This window comes from Pempheris klunzingeri, chromosome 14, assembly GCF_042242105.1.
Source record: "Pempheris klunzingeri isolate RE-2024b chromosome 14, fPemKlu1.hap1, whole genome shotgun sequence".
NCBI classification, from domain to species: Eukaryota; Metazoa; Chordata; class Actinopteri; order Acropomatiformes; family Pempheridae; genus Pempheris; species Pempheris klunzingeri.
Genome location: NC_092025.1, coordinates 11,329,056 through 11,349,360, shown reverse-complemented (window position 1 = coordinate 11,349,360; position 20,305 = coordinate 11,329,056). Strand labels below are relative to the sequence as shown.

At 40.0% G+C, this 20,305-nt stretch overlaps 2 protein-coding genes across 2 annotated transcripts; one reads left to right on the top strand and one right to left on the bottom strand.

Moving 5' to 3' along the window:
- The first annotated feature begins 1,852 nt into the window (after window positions 1-1,852).
- On the top strand, window positions 1,853-9,716 carry sms (spermine synthase). Its single transcript, XM_070844197.1, has 11 exons — window positions 1,853-2,037; window positions 3,178-3,298; window positions 4,749-4,836; window positions 5,179-5,243; window positions 5,369-5,544; window positions 5,726-5,873; window positions 5,978-6,074; window positions 7,237-7,351; window positions 7,493-7,572; window positions 7,875-7,990; window positions 8,504-9,716. Exons 1-11 carry the CDS (start codon window positions 1,992-1,994, stop codon window positions 8,532-8,534), a joined length of 1,083 nt encoding a protein of 360 aa, XP_070700298.1. The 5' UTR covers window positions 1,853-1,991; the 3' UTR covers window positions 8,535-9,716.
- A 2,758-nt stretch (window positions 9,717-12,474) lies between these two features.
- On the bottom strand, window positions 12,475-18,791 carry LOC139213369 (adhesion G-protein coupled receptor G2). Its single transcript, XM_070844047.1, has 13 exons — window positions 18,572-18,791; window positions 18,281-18,482; window positions 17,953-18,109; window positions 16,905-17,069; window positions 16,578-16,700; window positions 16,408-16,453; window positions 16,216-16,319; window positions 15,965-16,089; window positions 14,901-15,272; window positions 14,508-14,791; window positions 13,483-13,584; window positions 13,107-13,259; window positions 12,475-12,792 (listed from the first exon to the last, which is right to left on the bottom strand). Exons 1-13 carry the CDS (start codon window positions 18,789-18,791, stop codon window positions 12,689-12,691), a joined length of 2,157 nt encoding a protein of 718 aa, XP_070700148.1. The 3' UTR covers window positions 12,475-12,688.
- Window positions 18,792-20,305: the final 1,514 nt, after the last annotated feature.

The following is a 20,305-nucleotide window of genomic DNA, read 5'->3' as shown; positions in this document are numbered from 1 at the left end:
GTTTGCCATTAAATCATGGCAACAGACCCACTCATCACTGGGTTATTATCACTTCTGAGACATATTACAAAGCCCACTTGAGCAAAAGGTGCGTTTATTGTACTTTTTTCCAACATGGGATGGGGTAACAAATCAATTCTGCAGACCTAATTGACAAAAAGTAGACATTTTCTACTGCCAAGGTTTATTTGGCTGCTACTCTTGCTGCTGGAGTAAAGCTAGTAAAGGTTTATTTTGAATGACAATTTTTCATTGATTTACGTTAATACATGTAAAACAAACACTTGAGATTAACAGATTAACATTGAAATGTAAACTATACCCCTCTTCCCTGTGATATAATCTGTGCTACAGGCACCATCGATTTGCATGAAAACACTGAAGTGAACTCCTGAAACACTGCCAAGAAAAACAAGTCACTTTTCCCGCTCTTCTGATAGAGTGTTTCATGTGTTTCTTGTGTACCATCACTTAATTCTAAGTAATAAGATGAGTCAATTTGGAAAAGTATGCATTGCTGTACAGCTGCAATCGAGATAAATAACAATCAAATCAGCCAATTGAGCCCCCATATTAGGATCAGGGGAATTAGGAAATAAATTGGTTTTAAATGTGTTGCTTTGCTTTATTATTTGGAGGAAAGAAGTCTGATTTTCATCAGAATAAATTAAACACTGTAGTGTTCTTTCTCCATCTATCTATCTAGTTAATTATGTATTTATTTACAGCAAAGAAGATTAAAAACAAGGTGCCCCAAATGGCTTAGAGTAAAAACCTAATTGCAAGGATTAACACTGAAATGTAAACTATATCCTTCTTCCCCGTGATATGATCTGTGCTACAGACGCCATCGATTTGCGTGAATACACTGAAGTGCCTGAAACAATGCCAAGAAAAACAAGCCACTTCTCCTGCTCTTCTGGAAGAGTGTTTCATGTGTTGCCTGTGTACCATCACTTAATTGTACCATCTCAGGCTTTTCATGCAATGCAGTAATAAGATGAGTCAATTTGGAAAAGTATGCATTCAGCTGCAATCGACTGAGACAAATAACAATCAAGTCAGCCAATTGAGCTCCCATATTAGGATCAGGGGAATTAGGAAATAAATTGGTTTAAACGTGTTGTAAGACTTTTGCTTTATTATTTGTAGGAAAGAAGTCTGATTTTCATCAGAATAAATTAAACACTGTAGTGTTCTTTGTCCGTCTTTGCCTTCTTTCTGGGTGTATACCAATACAGGTATTATGCATGTATGTATGCATATATTGTTTTATGTTTCATTCCTATTTAAGTTCATTTATTTTACTTTCTATACTTGTCTGTACTGATTTCTGTTCTTGTTCTGCTGCAACAATAACACTGGGGGTCCATAAAAGAATATTGTAATAAAGACAACTTTACTTTCATTCTATCTATCTATCTATCTGTCTGTCTGTCTGTCTGTCTGTCTGTCTATCTATCTAGTTAATTATGTATTTATTTGCAGCAAAGAAGATAAAAAAAACAAGGTGCCCAAATGGCTTATAGTAAAAACCTAATTTCTAGGATTTACAATGTACCCTGATACCAACTGTATTTGATACCTTAATAAAAACGTGCTGTAAACTGTCTTCCTACTTTAGGGTCCAATTTCCCAGTTCCAATCAAAATACATGCTCATTTAAAAAAGAAAGAAATACGAAGCACGCGTGTCCCATTCTTCACATGTGATTGAATGTATGTGTGGATAATAACACGGTGGATGATGTACCTGCTGGTTAAAGATGACTTATACTTGGTTGCAGCGGAGCAGGGAGGGCTCCTCTGCAGTACCCTCCTCCGCTGTGTCGGTCACCGCTGGCAGCGCAGTGGCCACGCCTGGTTGGGAGCGAGCAGTGGGTAGTGGTAGCAGGCAGCAGGCAGCAGTGGTAGCAGGGCCCTCCCTCTGTCTCTGCGGATAAATACTCGCAGCCTGCCTATTCCAGGCATGGATGACGGTTGCACTCAGACATGGCACTGCGACATTATACCCTCGACTTCAGCCTCTCTACGGCAGGTAAGACGAGCGGCCGAGCAGAGCCAGTGCACCCAGGTTACAGCCTCTGCATCAGGGCTGCATGCTAGGCTGCTAGCCTGCTAATATTAACCTGCTAGTGTCACTGTCCTTCAAAACAGAAAGGCTTTATCGATTCAGGCGGCTCATGGAGGCTTGTATGTGTATGTTGTCGGACAAGTCGGGGTTGAAAGCTGAAGGTTGTTGTAGCTGAAATGTTTATTGTTAATGTCATTTACATGCTCGTGTGTTGTTAGACATTACACTTTTTTTTTTTTAACTTGTCGTCTATTCAGTCTCGTTGCTCTCATTATCCCCTGCTCAGGTTGACAATGTGAATAAAGTGTGTTCAAACTAGCGCTGTCGCGCCGGAAGTGGCGTGTTTTCGGCCATGTTTGTAGTTTTAGGTGTTATGACGATTAAAAAAAAAATAAATAAATAAAAAAAACTATATCAAGATTTTGAATTACTGTCTGTTTGTGTTAGATAGAAAAAGTATTCAAAGTCACATTACAAAAATACACCATGTCAAGCCATGTATTACTTTTATTTTAGTAAAAGTACAAGGGGAGTAGCTTCATATATTATTCTGCAGGAATGCATCACATTTTATAAACTGGATATGTGATATGTTCTTAATGTAAATCTGAGAAATAAGTTGTGACTGTAGCTGTCACAGTTGTCACCAGCATTATATCTATATTTCATATGTGATTATATTGCATTTTGTATTTTATTATTTTTATATTATTTTTTTATTATTATGATCTAGCTGCAGCACTATTTTATGCTCATGTTTATGTTAGTGTCTTAGATTACATGTTAATCAATCAGTAGTACATTAGTGGTAATACAGCAGTATAAATACAATGATATGACACTGTCAGGGCCCTTTCTATCTGTTTAACGTGTAATTTTACTTGGTAATAATTGTATATAATACTCATGTACTTTTACTTACTCATTACTTTGAATTAATATTTACTTGATAATAGGTAAATAATAACATAAGAGTGTAATGGAGCATTTTTTGTTACTCATGTTGCTACTGTAAGTGAGTACTTATTTCACCACAGATACAGTGAATGTCTAAAGGGGGACCAACTTGTTTTTTTTATTGTTCCATTCTTTGTCTTTTCCCAGCTGACTCTGCTTCGACAGTTCCTGGACTGCTGTCCATATTTCACGAGCAGGAAATGACAGAGACTGTTCATGACACACATGGGCATGGATACCTTGCTACTCTTGTTGGCAAGAATGGCTGGTAAGAACATTATTTTTAACATGGTTCATTGGGAAAAGGCTGGCTTGAGTGAACCCAGCCAACTAATCCAGAATTATTGTTTCTCATAGTCATCTTGGAGCTAATCTGGATCTGTCAATTTAAAGCTGGTTAAAGTAGTTAAAATAACTCCACGATCATGACTTGAAAACTGGCATGAGATCACCTGTATTCATGTATTTATTGCAGTTGGTGATTATTTAAGGTGCACTTAATAAACACATCAGTGCTGCAAATTGTATTTTTATGGTGTCCAAGTACTCTTCCGCATTAAATGGTAGCCATCAAACTATGGATTAAAAGTCCATTATCTTTCTATTTTTACAAAACACTGACACGATGAGACTCATTACCTGCAGCCCATTACTGACTGTGAGCTGGCTTTAGTCATGAGGAAGTCCTCTGTACTGCCTCGAATTCCTCCCAGACTCAAGAGCTACTTTTTAGAGCTGAAGTGCTTTGTGAAATGCTCTTGGATCAGAAACTTAGGAGTCTCAAAGTTAACTTTGAGGAATTTCTTCTGACTCTCTCTCAAGCTAGTTTCACACTTAGGATGTTAGTGAATACGACACCAGATGTATAGTTGCACAAAGAGAACACGTGACTAAATTCAGTTGAAAGCATTTTTTTTTCAAAGTATGTAGTTTGATCTATGCTGAGAATTGGCAGCTGTTGTCAGCAGAAATTTGATTTGGCTCCATGGGCTCCCAGTTCTACAATGAGAAACTTGTCTCTCCGGTCTTGCAGAATGTGATCCGTCTGAATTCTCAGTATTCCAAACAGCTGGCTGTTTGATAGTGTGATACTGAAGCGATGTATTCAGCAGTATCTGTCTGAAATTAGGGCTGTTTAGCATACATGAGGGGACAGGATGGTGTGGTTAGGAGCACTGTTGCCTCACAGCAAGAAGGTGGGGTCGTTCTGTGTGGAGTTTGCATGTTCTCCCTGTGCTTGCTTGGCTTTTCTCCGGATTGTCTGGCTTCCTGCCACAGTCCAAAGACATGCAGGTTAGGTTAATTGGTGGCTAAATTGCCTTTAGGTTTGAGCGTGAATGGTTGTCTGTCTCTAGGTGTCGCTGTACCCTGGCTTTTGCCCAAAGTCAGCAGGGATTGGCTCTAGCACCTCTGTGACCCTTAAGGATAAGCGGTTTAGACAGTGAATGGATGGAGTATACATGAGGATGCTGATGGTCAGCAGAGAGGTGCATAATGTTGCATGAGTGCTGTAGGGGATGTGCTAATGCTTTCCAGTGTGAAGACTTTGCAAAGTAGAAAACAACAAACCTTAGAAACAGCCAACTTTCAAACAACAGGGTGCAAGTTACTGAAAATATAGATTTTACGTGGAGTATCAATTCAGTACAATAAAATGTTGTTCTGCTCACTTTGTTGCTTTGTGTCCACCTCTTTATCTTGACCATTTCATTTCTCAGGCTTGCTATTCTGCGTGTGCACTCCCATGGGTTGGTCACCATTGACCTGCAGTGTTATGAAGAGGATAACATTGCACAGCTAAACAATGTAGGTGACTTAAACAATATAACAAAATGTGTAAATTAAGAAAATACACACTACTTTATTCGCTACATAAAAGCCAAAACACACAGTGCAGCATGCCATTTGATGTGTCTAACTTTGGAGCTTGTCAGGGGATGTAATAACTTTTTTGCCATAAAATTATCTCTATTATATTTAGAGTTACAACTTGTTAGCTGTTCTTTAGAAATGCAGCTGTGCCGCTAATTGCTGTGGAGCACCAGTTGATACATGCAGGCAGTAGAGCTAATTACATGAATCACCTCTTATGTGGTTAGGTTTTGTAGTGCTGCCTATTTAGCACTACTCTCAATTGTTTCTCCACAGCTTTTAAATGCACTGGAAATGAAGCTGAAGGTTCTCTTAAATGGCAATATTACGAGGATTAAAAGGTGAGTATCTGGTGGTTTGTGGCCATGCCCATGTTGTAGAAAGACGATCGTCAGATTTCATGCAGCTTGTAATATTTGTGCAGTGCCATAGATTAACTCTAGTGTATATCACCGTTCACCCCAAGGCTCCCAGCCCTCGTACGAGGAGCAAAAGTCGACCGATACTGGCCCACAGCTGACGGCAGACTGATTGAGTATGACATTGACCGGGTGGTGTACGAAGAAGATTCTGCATACCAAAACATAAAAATATTGCACTCGCAGCAGTTTGGAAATATCCTAGTACTCAACGGAGACGTTAGTAAGTGCACACAACACTACAGTGCATGGCATGTTTGTCATTTAGAGACACACATTTTTTTTAGTTCACTGTTACAGTGGTACTGTAATATAATGTGCTTGCTTTATATTGTTTATTGTAATAATTCTATTGTATTTTTGATGCATTATTTCAGTGTGTAAATGATTGATGTACTTTGCAGACTTGGCAGAGAGTGACTTTGCCTACACTCAAGCCATCATAGGTAACGGAAAGGAGAATTATGCTGGAAAAGAGGTGCTGATATTAGGAGGAGGTGATGGAGGCATCCTTGCAGAGGTGGTCAAACAAAAGCCAAAGATGATCACCATGTTGGAGATATCCTTTACGGCTTCTGTTCTGCTGAACTTTTTTTTTTATACCTGTATTGTGACCTTGGTTTGTATTTCATAGTTATGCAGTTTCCTTAACAGAGTGTGTACATCGACCAGAAGGTGATAGACGGGTGCAAAACTCACATGAGAGAGACGTGCGGCAACATCCTTGACAACCTGAAGGGAGACTGTTACCAAGTTAGTGCTGAGTGAATGCTCATTTGTTTCTGCCATCAACATCACCATTGTTGGTCCTCAGTAAATGATATTAAGGTGGATCCACTTTTTTTTTTGTAACAGCTCGAACTTTAACAAACATATTGAATACAGCCTTGTTTACATCCATGTTAGTAGTTTTCAGTCTTCTTCTTCTTCCCAGTCTTTTGTGGCACATCGCAGTGTATCTTGGCCTTGTGCCACTAATTGTCAGTGGAATAGTGTGACACCACACCATAGGCAGGAATGTGTATCAGCCGCTTGTCACCTGCATGTGCATCCTCGTGCATGTGCACATGATTAACAAAATGGAGACCCACTCATAGAACTCCCAGTGTTACTAGAGGTCTAAAACTGCACAGAGAACCTTTAACTGTTGAAGTCCACCTCTGAGCACGGTTAACGCAACAGCGATATGTGATATACGACGAGGGGAAATTTCTACAATGCAAACACATTAGCACAATAAGAAGCTGTAGAAACACTAGAAATAATATCCAAGAGGTCGGGCTGTAAGTAAGTGTGGGAATTTTTAGTATAGAGTAAGTATCTTTCATTTATTATGAATATGTGATGCACATAAAAAAGATGAATTTTCCATTTACATTCACAGTGATATGGGCCATTAAAAGTCAGTGGATTAATTTTCTCATAAAGACCAACAGCAGATATACTTTTTATTTCCAGCAGTGATGGTGAATAATGACTCAGCTTTTCCAGTAATCTGATTGGTCGGCTGGTGGACTGTTGGCAGGTTTTGATCCATCTTAAGCTGCTCCAGAGCTGGTCAGCCGTGCGGTGTAGGTTACCGTGGTGATCAACACCAGTAAAAAGCGAGCCAGGTTTGTGATACCGTAAAGTCCGAGTTGAGCCCAAATATAGCCGACTGGCTTCGTGGTGTAAGCCACCAAGTGGACGGCCGCCGCCAAAGCATGCTGTGCTCCTGGTGGCTTGAAATAAATGACCATGACAGATTTATAGTTTCAATTTCACAGAATTTGAGTCAAGAGCAAGATAAGTATTCGTCTTTGCACTTGCATACGCGCTTATATAGAGCTAATGTGTAATGTAGTAAACGTGTTTTCCAAATGAAAGAAGCTTCAGAGAAACGCTGAGTGGATCCGCTTTGTCTCCTGCATCACAGATACTAGTTGAGGACTGTGTGCCCGTGCTGAAGAAGTACGTCCAGGAAGGAAGGATGTTTGATTACGTAATTAATGACCTCACTGCAGTCCCAATATCGACAGAGCCAGAAGAAGGTTTCTGTGTTTTGTATTCATTCATTATACATTGTGTTTATATATGCAAGACAGATATGTGTACATGCACAGTTTTAAAACACTAAATATGATGCTGTATAACTACGTTACCCACAGTAACTCTGAATGTGCTTGTTGTAGACTCTACGTGGGAGTTCCTGCGTCTCATCTTAGATCTGTCAATAAAAGTCCTGCATCCTACAGGGAAATATTTCACACAGGTGAGTCTTTCACTCCTCTTAGCGTGTATGGGTGTGTGTAGTGCCAACCGTTAATAGTGGCATTGTAAATATTTTCATTGGCGGTGGAGGAAGGGAGCGTAGCAGTTAAACCAGTTGGATATCTGTCAGGGAGACAATGGCAGTGTTGTTTGATGGGACCGATGAACTTGCTGTTAGATCTAAGCTTTCTGGTCACTACTTTAACTTCCGCTTATAACCCGTTAGCCAAGGGTTACAACAATCAATAGCTGTACTGTGTGTCCCTCGTGACATTTTTTTTTCCCCCTGCTGCTGGTCATCAGGGTAACAGCGTGAATCTGACAGAGGCACTGAATCTGTATGAGGAGCAGCTGGCAAAGCTCTCGTGTCCCGTGGAGTTCTCCAAAGAGGTGGTGTGTGTGCCCTCCTACTTGGAGCTGTATCCTTTCCTCAGATCTAAGGTTTGTAATGGGCCAGTGGTGTAATGCAGGTCAAAAAATAAACTGACTCAAGTCATTTAGAAAACGGTGAAGTCATTGTCTTTTATCCCATTTGGTGTGCATAACCCATAACCTCCAACGAATGTTCTTAGTAATATTTTACCGTCTTATGACAATCTGGATCTTATTTTTGTAATTTTGGTCCTTTTTTCTAGTGGTGGTGATAACCTTGTCCTCACCAAGTTAATTTTTACAATCTGTTTGATCCTCTGAAGGCTCTGATGTTTTTTTTTTTTTTTGTAGTTTGTTGTTGTGATGCAATCATGTTCTCATTTCAGCAATTACTTAAGTGAGCACATTGTTATCTTAACTGATAATAATGTTTGAAAAAAATCAACAAAAATAAGACCGGAGTTGTTATAAAACTAGAATTATCCTCTCAGATCATGCGTGCACATGCCCTCACCCGTGTTGTATTTTATTGTGTACAATCCTTAACCGTACTGTGTCAGATGGGTTTTCTACACCGTGTGGAAGAAGTGAAGACTTTGAGTTTTCTCAGCTCGAATCCCCATCAGCTGGAATGTGAACGCTCTTCCCATTTCTGCTGTAGCCTCAGAGGTGTGTTCAGACTGAAGGGGACATCAAAATTAGAGACAACTCAAAGTTTGGATGAATGCAGCGTTAGTGAAGGCTTCAAAATAAAACAAGGAGCCGACCTGGACGAATATAACAAGAATAACTGGAGTTCCTGCAATTATACGTCTGAGTAGTTCATACACACACACACACACACACACAGCAGTTTATGTCTTAATGTTATTAATGAGCTACAGCTGACTGACTAGCTAACATCTGTACTGTAATTAATAACTATGGACTTCAAGACACTCCTGCGGTAAAGCTGTGAATAAATCAAATGAAAATTCACTTTGAATTCAGTCTGAACACATCTTAAGGGGCACAACAACAGTTTTATTATCCCCTCTCTATTAGGCCTTTTCTACCCTGATGTTCCTGCTCTTTTTTCCTGTTTTAGTTGTGTTTTACCATTGTTTGCTACAACTTATCAGTTGTATTTCGTTTGTGTTACTTGATTTGGAATGTGCATTTGCATGTACTCTGAAGGAACTGCTAGATGTTCAAACAGTTATTTGATACATTGATAATGTGGTGTTACTCTTCTTGCAGCAGGCGCGTCTTCTCTCGTTTTCTTTCTTTTCTTTTTTGTTTTGTTTTTTTTTTTTTCTTCAAGTTATGAGCTCAAATCGTGTGATAGGGCAATCTACACGCTCCGCACAACTGAGTTGCTTTTAAGCTCTGATTTTGTTGCTGCCTCTGAAATGTGATTTCATTCGTTCAGGTTGTATCAAGGCAATGTGATCATGTCCAGTGAGACCGAAGTGTTGAAGTCCAAATGTGTTTTAAAAGGGAAACGATTCCACCACTTTAATGACACCTCTGTTCTTGTGCTGTTCATATGTCATGTTTTATTAGCACCTTTGGTTTCTCCTGATATATTTTAAGTTTTTTAAGACTATTAGGTGCATGTAAAGGACGGTGAATGTAGCTTGCATATACAGTACACAGCACGTTTACACGTGATCAACCCTGTGGGACTGAGTTACATTTATTTATTCAAAATAATTTCACCAAATGCTGTTCTGTCCCACTTGAGATAATTTTTTTGACCATCTGCAATTAAAGTGTTTTTTGGGGAAAACATCTTGACTTTTCTTTTTTTGTTTGCACATGTTTATCATGTGTCACATCTTGCAAAACCAGTGTGTTGCGCAAATTTTGATCAACAAAATATGACATAACATTTTTGTCATTTTTCAAACAAAGGGCCGAGGAGAAATGAATCACAGGTTCCGGCTTCTGAAATGTGAGGATTTCTTTGTGTTATATGATAGGAAACTGAATATCTTTGGGATTTGGTTTGCCCAAGAAAACAAACAGGCCAAGCGATTAATCAAGAAAAGAACTGGCCAATTAAGTCAAATACGTGATTTGTATTGTATGCTACATTTATAAAGCGTCTGTCATGGTCTAAATCTTGTTTGGCTTTATGTCACAGACTACAGTCTTTTTTACGATATAGTATTTAAAATACTGCTGAAACACCGAACAGCCTTGCAGTACACATTTATAGGTTGTTAGGAAAAAGCAGTGCACTTGCAGTACATAGCTGAACTGCACCACATGCTTCGTTCAGGCTTCATCACCTGCTTGACAGGCCACAACTGAATACTTCACTTCACTTACTTCACGTACAAACAGTAGGCGTACAGATACATGCACAAGTACATGCATATACATACGTTTTCTTCATTGTAGATTAATGTTGAAGACATCAAAACTACGAAGGAACACATGGAATTATGTAGTGAAGAAAAAGTGGAATATATTTTCTATTCTTCTGAGCAGCCACCTTTTGCATTAATGACAGGTTTGCTGTGTCTGCTACTTGAACTCTGAAGCAGTCATGAGTGCTCTAATCTGCTGTCAATTTGCTGTTTCTGAGGCTGATAACCCTTATGAACTTCTCCTTTGCAGCAGAAGTAACTCTTGGTCTTCCTTTCCTGGGGCAGCCTGCATGAGAGCCAGTTTCATCATAGCGTGTGATGGTTTTTCGCAATTGCACTTGAGGATACTTTCAAAGTTCTTGAAATATTCCAAACTGACTGATCTTCATATATTAAAGTAATGACGGACTGTCATTTCTCTTTACTTAGTTGAGTGGTTCTTGCCACAATATGGATATGAACAGGAGTCGAATAGGGCTACTCACTGTATAGAACTGTGTACCAACCATACCTTTCCACAACACAACTGAAGGTCTGCAACACATTAAGGAAGGCAAGAAGTTCTCTGTGGCTTCTCGTAGGAGACTGTGGGTGTTGAATGAAGATACTATTCTGTGTGCTCGTATTATGTGCAAGGGCCTGGTTATAATATGTGATGGAGTTTAGACCAATTAGTGGCCTACACACCCATGGCACAACTACATGTATTCTGCCTGATCAGACCTGTACTCACAGAGTGGATATGCACACTCTGTTGATTGGCCTCTCCCTAATGCTTTTGATAGATTTATTGCTTCTTTCTTCTTTTTTGGCGGTAGTTCGTCACCTTTTTGGCATGTCATAGCTGGAGAAGCGCAGGTGAATTCCTTGTAGCAGCTTGAGTTTCAGGGTGCTGGTGATTCTCCTTGCTGGCACACTAGCACACTGTCGTGGTTTACTGGGACACTTCAACAGAGCTACAGATTTTCACTTTCACTTCAACAGAGCTATTGGTGTTGTTATTAACACCAGTGTTTTCCATAAGTCAAAATGTCTGCTGGTATTTCCAATAACAAAGTCAGGACAGGACAGGCCTTTTGAAAAAGGCCTGTCCTGTCCTGACTTTGTTATTCGTCTGGTAACCTCTTGTAATTCCCAATATGGCATCACCCACATTCAACCTGGGCAGAGGTCCAATAAGTCAGAGTAATTTGAAATACCATTATTGCTTTTGCAGAGCGTTTAACTTATTAACGAGGGCCATATCAAACAGAAGAACCTATTAACGTGATATTTAGAATGCATAAAAGTAATATCACACACACTAAAGTTGTCACCACATCCTTCTTCTGTCTGCATTTAAGTACACAAAAAACCTATGTGAACCTTTCCCTATCCTATCCTTACCCTTGCATACAGAGCAATGTGAGGTAAATGAGGTAAAAAGCTACAGAGGTAGATTCATGAGATTTTTTGAATTTATGAATTAAGATACCATCTAAACCTTACAGTTGGCAAACACTGCCCTAAAGGGAGCATACCAATGTTCCCAGGTCCTATGTTCCCCAGCTCCATATTCCTTTAATGACACATTAAGCCTCGAAACTGCTAACCCTTAACGCAGACTATGTGTGCAGAGAAACAACGTGGAGAGCATCCGGAAAGTCAAAGAAGTAAAAATTCAGTCTGGCTGGTTTGGATGCAGAATTGCATCTTTGAGTGATTCAGACATACAGAACAAGGAACACACCCTAACCGAGATAAGAGATAAGATAAGAGGAAAGAATAACATGAAAACAAATGTCACAGCCCGGCTCAAAAGCTGCAACGAGGGAGGAGACAGAGCGAACGGGCAAATACAATTTTATGGCTTTATTTACAAAAACAATAGAACGCAACCAAATAAATGTGATAATTAGTACATCAGTGGTGCATTTAAAGGTGTATGTGTGTGTAAAAAGCGGATTGCCACTTTACATAAATTCATTTCATTTACAGTCAAAACGTAACAATTAAGAAGAATGAAAGAGGGTGTGCTCTTTAGCCCTTCATCTAAATTTCATTTTAGAGTTTGACACACTATAGTATTTGTAACTTGAGGTGTTTATTGAGCTCTACTTCCTATTTGTAGGAATATTCCTTGGAATATGGTTACTTTTATTGATAACATCAATGTACAAAAGAAGGAAGTTTGTTCATGTTCCTTGTGCAAATATATTGAAGACAAGTCTGAATGTAGAAATGTGTGTAAATATTCAGTGCCATGTTTAATGTAGGCTTTCCATTGCCCGTTACAATTCATATAATACACATGACATGCAGATGGACGGTAAATAAGTTACTATGAATTTACATTATATACAAGTATTTCAAAACGAGGACCATTGAATAGTCTGTAGCCTTTTTGGATCAGGACACTTGTTGGTTTCTGTACTGCATGTTGATCTCGTTGAGGATCACATCTCTGCTGGGCTCTTCATCAGCTGTGATTGTTCTGTCTTCAAATGGGCTACCTGTAACACAGCACGGCTGCATTATTCATAATAGACACAATTTGTGGAAAACCATTTTTCCAAAGTATTGTTAAACTGACCACAAATTTGCTGCATCTTATCATTTATCTTTACATGTATATATTTATGTTTTTATACTTATTCCTGTAAATAGCCTGATGCGCAGCTGTACCACAGATCTGTAGGAGACTTTAATCTAGTGAAAAAGTGACGGGCTCCTGGCTGATTTTAAACTGATGTGGATGACGTGTAGGAATATGCCAATTGTAATCATCATTAAAATTGGCATATTCAATGTTACTGTCTTCACTTACCAATGCCGCCGATCAGCTCTGGAGGGTCACTGACAAGGAAAGAGGAGGAGCTGGATGAGTTGTTGGACTTGGAGGAGTTTGAGGAATGAAGAGATGTTAATCTGGTGACTGATAACCTCTTCGCAGTTTTCTGTGTTGCGGTGCGACTCCATTCTGTGAAAAGAAATTCCACAAAATAAAGATGAAATGTAATACAAATATCCAGAGTTTAATGAGTAATTAATTACCGTCATCCTGCATCTAATGCACTTGAGTCTTTTACTTTGAAGGAACACGTGTCCATAGAAACCACAAACCAAATGGAGGGATACAGTACACAAGTGTGAAGCATGTTAAGGCTGTTAGAGAAGTGAACTGTGAAGTGAACATCTTGAACCTGAGTTCTCTGCTAGTCTCATCCTGCCGCAGCACAGATAGGTCCTCCACTGCTTCCTCACATTTTCCTTCACTGCACAGTGGAACACAAATATGAAGAAGCCTGCAAAACAGAAACAGCAAACACCAAACCTTTAACAGTGCGGAGTGCAGTGTCATCAGGTTGTACATTTAAGTAAAGGACATGGACAAGCACTTAAACAAAATAAATGAACAGCTGTCTGGACCTGCTTCCCAAAAGACGATTTAGGGGTTATTTAGGGGTCTGTCAAGTGTTTCACTTTTAGTTGGTTCTCGTTTATGGCAAACTTCATGTTATGTTCTTGATAGTGTTTGTAATTGGAAGCCCACCTGAATAAGGTGTTTAAATTTTCTACCAACTCTTTCCTCACATATTGTGCGGAAGGTGAGACTTATTAAAGGATAATTCCGGTTTATTAACAACGTGGCTCTTATTATTGTAGCTCTGGCCAGCATTCCTAATTACAACATTGTGTTCAAAACAAGAGACTTATTTGACAAACTGAAGGCAAATGGTAAAATTAGAACTCAAACTGTCTGCTGTGAACAGCAATTACAGTTTACAGGCCAACCTCCTCTTTCAACTTTAACCTACCGTACTGTACAAAGTTGTGCACATGCACATTTTCTTATGCAGTGACGGATTACTAGTGACATTTGCCTCATGTGCCCTTTTCAGTTTTATCTCCAACCCAAGTGTTTTAGATAATCTGGCTAAAACGTTGGCATGTTAACCACCCATCTGATTGCACTTCTTGCCCTGTCAGACCTCATTGTATTAAAGTTACCATGTCCCCAGATTTCAGCAGTTCCTTTGGTGAATGCAGTGTTAACTTAACTGATAACAATTATTAAAAATGCAGAGATTTTCACTGTGTACAAATAACAGATCCAAGCTGTTATACATTTAAATAGTCCACTTATTGCTATTGGAGCTGTCACGATTACAAAAACGACATTGCCCAGGTTTTGATAGACCCACTATGACATGAACACCCAACTCACCTTGCAAGGAGTTACAGATGGCAAAGAGGTACATGAATGCCAGGTTGACGGGTCCCCAGGCGAAAAAGGCAAAGCCCCAAGTGAGGCCTAGCAGGATGGTTATCCCCGCCACACTGCGCGCATCCTGCAGTGTGGTGCGGTGGAGCACATTGTGAGGGTTCTGCCTCTTTATCCGACACAGCTGCACCAACACCACAATGAAAATGATGAGGTTGAACAGAAAAATGACACAGAAATAGGCCGCCACTGCCACATAGAAAGCAATGTCATTTCTCAGCCAGCAGCTGTGGGAGACAACAAGGAAGGGAGAAGGGAAAGGGTTTAGTTTTTTGTTTTGTGCTGGTTTTTCTTTCATGCATTCATGGTATTTGAAGCATCTGTCAGGGGACTCACAAGTCATCACTGGTGCCATCAGAAAATTTTCCATAGGAGACAAGACCGTAGTTGTTCTTGTCAATCGCAATAACAATAATGACAACAATCATTGGGACACCCCAGCCGACCAGCGAGAACTTCAGCATGTAGCGTGATACGTAGCTATTGAACACTTTCACCAGGGCTAGGTACATGTGGACGGCCTCAAGTCCCATCCAGGTGAAGGCAACCAGCAGGAAGTAGTGGAGGAACCAGGCAGTGGAGATGCAGAGGCCCACAGCCTCGGGGTAGAGCGCCAGCCACGCATCCACCAGGAAGACCAGGTTCAGCAGCAGCAGAGCCAGACACAGCTGGATTAGGATTTTGGAAGGAATGTCCTTTCGCAACTTCCTGCAGTATTCAAATGGTTCAGACAACATGAAACGTCTTAGTGGATTCTGGAAAAAATATGGGCCTCTTTCTAGTTTTTGTGAGTTTAGCACATTCTTAATACTGCATTGTAAATCAGATCTGTTTGTGAACTTTACAGATAATAAACTGAACTCTGTGGGACAGAATGTTGTAAAAGAAATTGTTTACATATTGTAATTTGCTTTGTGCCAAAGATAACCAAGAATGCACCTTTCTCATTTGGAAATGTTATCACCACCTTTATGTCTTTGTACGTCGCAGAGAAAGAATTTTGTTTAGCATCACACATCACAAGATAATCTGCTATGACACTGTAATTTAAAAAGGTGAAAAATGTCCTTTAGAATATGTTTCTATTTTTATTACAAACAAAGCAGAGATCTGCTTCCTTCATTATATGCCAATGGCTTGTTATGGCTTATAATGTCAGTTATTTTTTTGAGCATTTCACATCTAAAAGAGACAAGAAACCAAGGCACTTAGCCATAAACCATAAATATGTATAAAAACATTGTAATTATATTGTACCATAGCCAGAAACCAAGGTATTTAAACTTTGGTGACTCCTAGTGGTGGAATCAAAGAAGGACACAGTGGCAGTCAACAACAATCTGTGTCCCTTAATGGTAATTATTACATGTTGGATGTGTGCTATGTGTCTCACTGCTCACCCAAAGGCCAAGTAGGTGAGGAGGGTGATAGAAAGGAAGATGGCAGAGATCCCACAGCCAATATATGTGATAAAGGTCAGGATGGTGGCCTGGAGACGACTGGTTAGAGGCTCTCGGGAGAGGTCCTGCAAGAAAAAGAAGAAAACACAAGAGAAGTAGAAGAGAGTAGAATAGTTTTTAGAATTACAATGGTAACAATTTTCACCAAGAAAACAAGGATGCATGAAAAAAAAGCAAACAAATGATCTTACCAGTAGGATAGCAAAACTGGTTAAATGGTTGCAGCCACAAACTGTTTCATTGTCTGTGCTGTTTCGGACAATACAGCCATTTCCATTCCAGCCACCTGATCCATCTGCCAGCAGAAAACACAGATGAACCACATCTTTATCTCTCTTTGTTAATATCTACCAAATTCAGATAGGCATTGTGAGAAAACTTACCATTTAATGTGAAGTCCCAGAAAACACATTTAGCCACAAAATTACCCTGTAGTTTGGGAAAAGGCACAATCATTGAAATCAATAACTGCACATCATGACTATTTCTCTGATCAGAGTGACAGCTTCCACAGAATAATTATGGCCTATTTGTATTTTGAAAACTGACTTACTGGAACTGGCTCTGTGTTCCTCAGGTGAATTACAATATCGTCCTGCAGGCCTGTGATTGACAGGTTGGCCACACTCGCTCCCAGGATCCCACTATTGAGTTTGCGTTGTCCCAAAGATCTGTCCTGCACGGCCATTTAGAAACAACACAGAAAAACACAAGTTGATGGTTTGTTATGACAGTGTTTCTTTTTAAAATATAGCCCATCAGGGATTTAAAACTAAAAACACAGATGATAAAAATAACACATTTCTGTTTTGCAATCAAAGCCGAGAGTCTCTGTGCTCGGTTATTTGCTTTCAGTGGAACATTTGCTGAATGTATAGACCTGGAAGACTGTGCTCTTCTGGTAGAAATTGAACTGCACTCTGGAGACCTGCTGCTGCTCCCCAGAGGTTAGGTCCTGTGTGAGAGAGGGGGGCAGCCTGATGGAGCCCTGGGGAGTGGAGGAGTCTGTCCTTATACTCCTTCTGAGCCTTGGATCCCCACGAACCTGCCAAACACGTGGGTCACGAAGAGAGAGACAAAGGCTTAACAACTAATACCACTTTAATACCACTTTTTTTTATGTGGGACAGCTGACATCAATCCGTCAGAGATCACTGTTCGCAATATCCCAGCTGAAACAGCTCAGCTCATTTCTTCATCACACATGTACAAAACAAGCGTAATCCAGGGATGTACCCAGAAAGAATAGAAATTGTCAACAAAAAAAAAAAGTACCATTGTAATGAAAAGAAGTAGGTTGGCAGCCAGACTTTCTAACCCAGTTCACCTCACTGAATGTTTTCATGCAGAAAAACAACAACCTTCAGGATATAATAGAATATAATAGAATATACTGAATGTATACATAACATCCACATTATGTATTAATGCAGATATTTTTCAGATATGAGATCATTGTTTAACTTTCTGCAAAAATATATGTAGGCCCACGTGTGGAGAACAAAGACTTGTTGCAGTAGAACATCATGAAACATTTGCTGTCTGCTGTCAATGGTGTTTGTTTGCTGTTACAAAGCTCATTAAAGGCAGGATCTGCAACTTCTTTCGGAAGCACTTTTTGTTATATTGGTTGAAAGTTTCATAACAGCTCGACAGCAATCAGCAGTCTGTGTCTGTCACAGGACTGTGACTAATATGACCATGACCAATATATTATCATATGTGACATTATTCATTTGTTATCACTGATTTGGCAGTATGTACGAGGTATATTATTGTTGCAGGTGGTTGAGGAGGAGCTGATTTTGTCTACTAAGATAAATCAGAGTGGTAATGAGATAATTAATGGGAGAAAAAAGAAAAACAATTGGTGATGTTTGACCAATGCGGTACTTCATATAGATACAACAAACTGGTTCATGTCACACCTGGACGTCACTGGGGTCTGAGATGGAAAAAAAGGTTTCCTGAAAGTTGGTGCCATCTGCTGGTTTCACAGATAGAGCCACAGCCGGGGACAAGAGGGTCTCAGCCTTTTCTTGAAGGACCAGCTTCAACGCCACTGTATCAACAATTCCTATGATCCTGATGGGAAAAAGAAAGTAATTGGTCAACTCAGTTCTACCTTATACAGTGTGCAACAAAACTGTCAATATAAAAATTATTTGAGATGCAGAAAAGGCCTGGAAACCCCTGAGTTATACCATCTGAGGTCAGAGGTCTCTTACATGATATGTAAGAAAAATAATGTGTCACCTGTTGGAGGAGTCGGACAGCGTCTGAGGAGAAGCGCCCAGCAGATTGCTGACGATGTGGATGGAGATGTTTCCCAGCGACAGGCTGACGGTCGGGCCGGATAAAAGGCTCTCCAGCTGAGACACCAGCTGATCCACCTGGCTGGAGTTCAGTCTGGACACATCTCCGGTCAGGTCAAGCAGTGCGTTGGCTTGGCTGTCAGCTGCAGTCAGCCAAAGTCAAAGAGGATGCTGTAGTGATGCTTTGATGATGTAAACGTGAGACGTACACACTGGTGAGGTGATAACAAACCTGTTTCGGTGGTTGTTGGGCTCTCTGATGGAGTCACGGAGACAGATTCATTTTTGGTGGCTGCAGTTGTGTGGAGCGTTGTCCTCACTGTGACATTAGCAGCAGTGGCGGCAGTGGTGGTGGCCATGTTGGTGGTGGTGGTATTCAGGGCTCCAGCTGTTGTGTTCACAGACACAGGTTGCTTTGTAGTGGCTGTGGTTGTGTTGAGCGTTGTCATCATTGTGACATTAGCAGCAGCAGTGGTGGTGGTGGTGGTGGTGGTATTCAGGGCTCCAGCTGTTGTGTTCAGTGGGGATAAAGTTACATTTACAGACGCAGTGGTGCTGTTTGATTGTGCGGTTGCCACGTTCGGACCAGGTGTGGTAAGCGGCTTCTGAACACACCACTCTTGCAGGTGTACAAGGACATTTGTTCCATTTTGACTGTAAAGAAAAAGGCCAAATTAAGATTTGGGGTTAAAACATCTGTAGAAATGTACATTTTGACAGCCCTGAAGTAAGTACCAAGTTCACTGAGTTTGTAACGTTTTAATTAAGCTAGTTCAGAGGACAGTGTGCTGAGAAGATCATACAAACCAGTAAAGGTTGTTAGTCTCCTGGTTTGTCGTACAGATGGCAGCAAGCTTTCGGTGGACGGTGCACCATGGGAGCACAGAATGTATCAGACTGTCGTTTACTTTTGAATTTCCACAAATTGCTGTGTGACATATAAGACAAAAAAACAAATGAGCAGGTTTACAGGACATGTGTGCAGTAATTTTGCTGTCTATATGAACTGATGTTACATTTGACTTGTTGACCGTACGCACAGACACACACACCTGCTTGTGTCACGAGTCCATTGTAACTGATTTGTTTCTCAGGCTGAAACGCATTCATCAAAGCCACCGACACGGTATATATAGGAACCACATTGGCAAAGCCTAAAATCACTTTGCAGAGCTGAAAACTAAAAGTTAAAAAATCAGAAGAGCAGTCAGAGATCAAATATATCAGATGTCTCATAGAAATGTTGTTCCTACAAAGCCACTAATATAATTAGACTCACTTTGCTGCTATGCTTCTACAGGTCACATTAGCATCCTGAGTAGAGATTCACATTAAAATAAGTTACACATTTTGTCTGCTTGTAGGCAAGTTCTATTTATGTGCATTGGAAGATCAGAAAAGGTCCCAAAAATGATGTTTGGGCATGAAAGTGTCAATGCATTAAAAGTGAGAAATGTAGGAATGTAGTCATTTTTGAACAAATGGCTTAAAAAGTCAAAATGAAATCAAAAAGGCACGTTGGTGAATCTCTTCTTATTTTTAGATGTATGGTTTTGCAAACAGTAAAAAATTTAAAAGTTCAGAAAATAGTGGCCGATTACCTTGTATTCTGACTTGATGATCTCAAATGGACACGAAACACTGCAGAGGAACATCAAAAAGATGGGGATTTATTCTTGAGTTGGTGAGAGTGTTTATTCGTGTGAAATTTGATTTGTAGACATTGAAGAATGGCCAAACTCACTTTGCACTTGAAGAGCAGCTTGATAGATCGGTTATCCTGGAAACCTGTAAAGATTAGAGCTTTATAGTTTCATGCTAAAATAATTCATTGATGCAAAATGTTAGAACCTCAGACCAATACTAAAACATACACTTACACATGTACGCATGTTGCACATAAACTTACCACGGATAAGACATATGAAGTGTTCATCTTGGGATCATGTGTTGAAATTTGAAAAGT

Bases quoted from the DNA above. Each gene is read 5' to 3' on its own strand.
- sms (XM_070844197.1), top strand. From the start codon at position 1,992: ATGGCACTGCGACATTATACCCTCGACTTCAGCCTCTCTACGGCAG. The intron at 2,038-3,177 runs GTAAGACGAGCG...GTCTTTTCCCAG, and splicing joins CTTCAGCCTCTCTACGGCAG to CTGACTCTGCTTCGACAGTT. The intron at 7,352-7,492 runs GTTTCTGTGTTT...TGCTTGTTGTAG, and splicing joins ATCGACAGAGCCAGAAGAAG to ACTCTACGTGGGAGTTCCTG.
- LOC139213369 (XM_070844047.1), bottom strand. From the start codon at position 18,791: ATGATGACAACGCTCAACACAACCACAGCCACTACAAAGCAACCTGTG. The intron at 16,090-16,215 runs GTAAGATCATTT...TTTTTCTTGCAG, and splicing joins CCAGTTTTGCTATCCTACTG to GACCTCTCCCGAGAGCCTCT. The intron at 13,260-13,482 runs GTTCAAGATGTT...TTCTTTTCACAG, and splicing joins GAGACTAGCAGAGAACTCAG to AATGGAGTCGCACCGCAACA.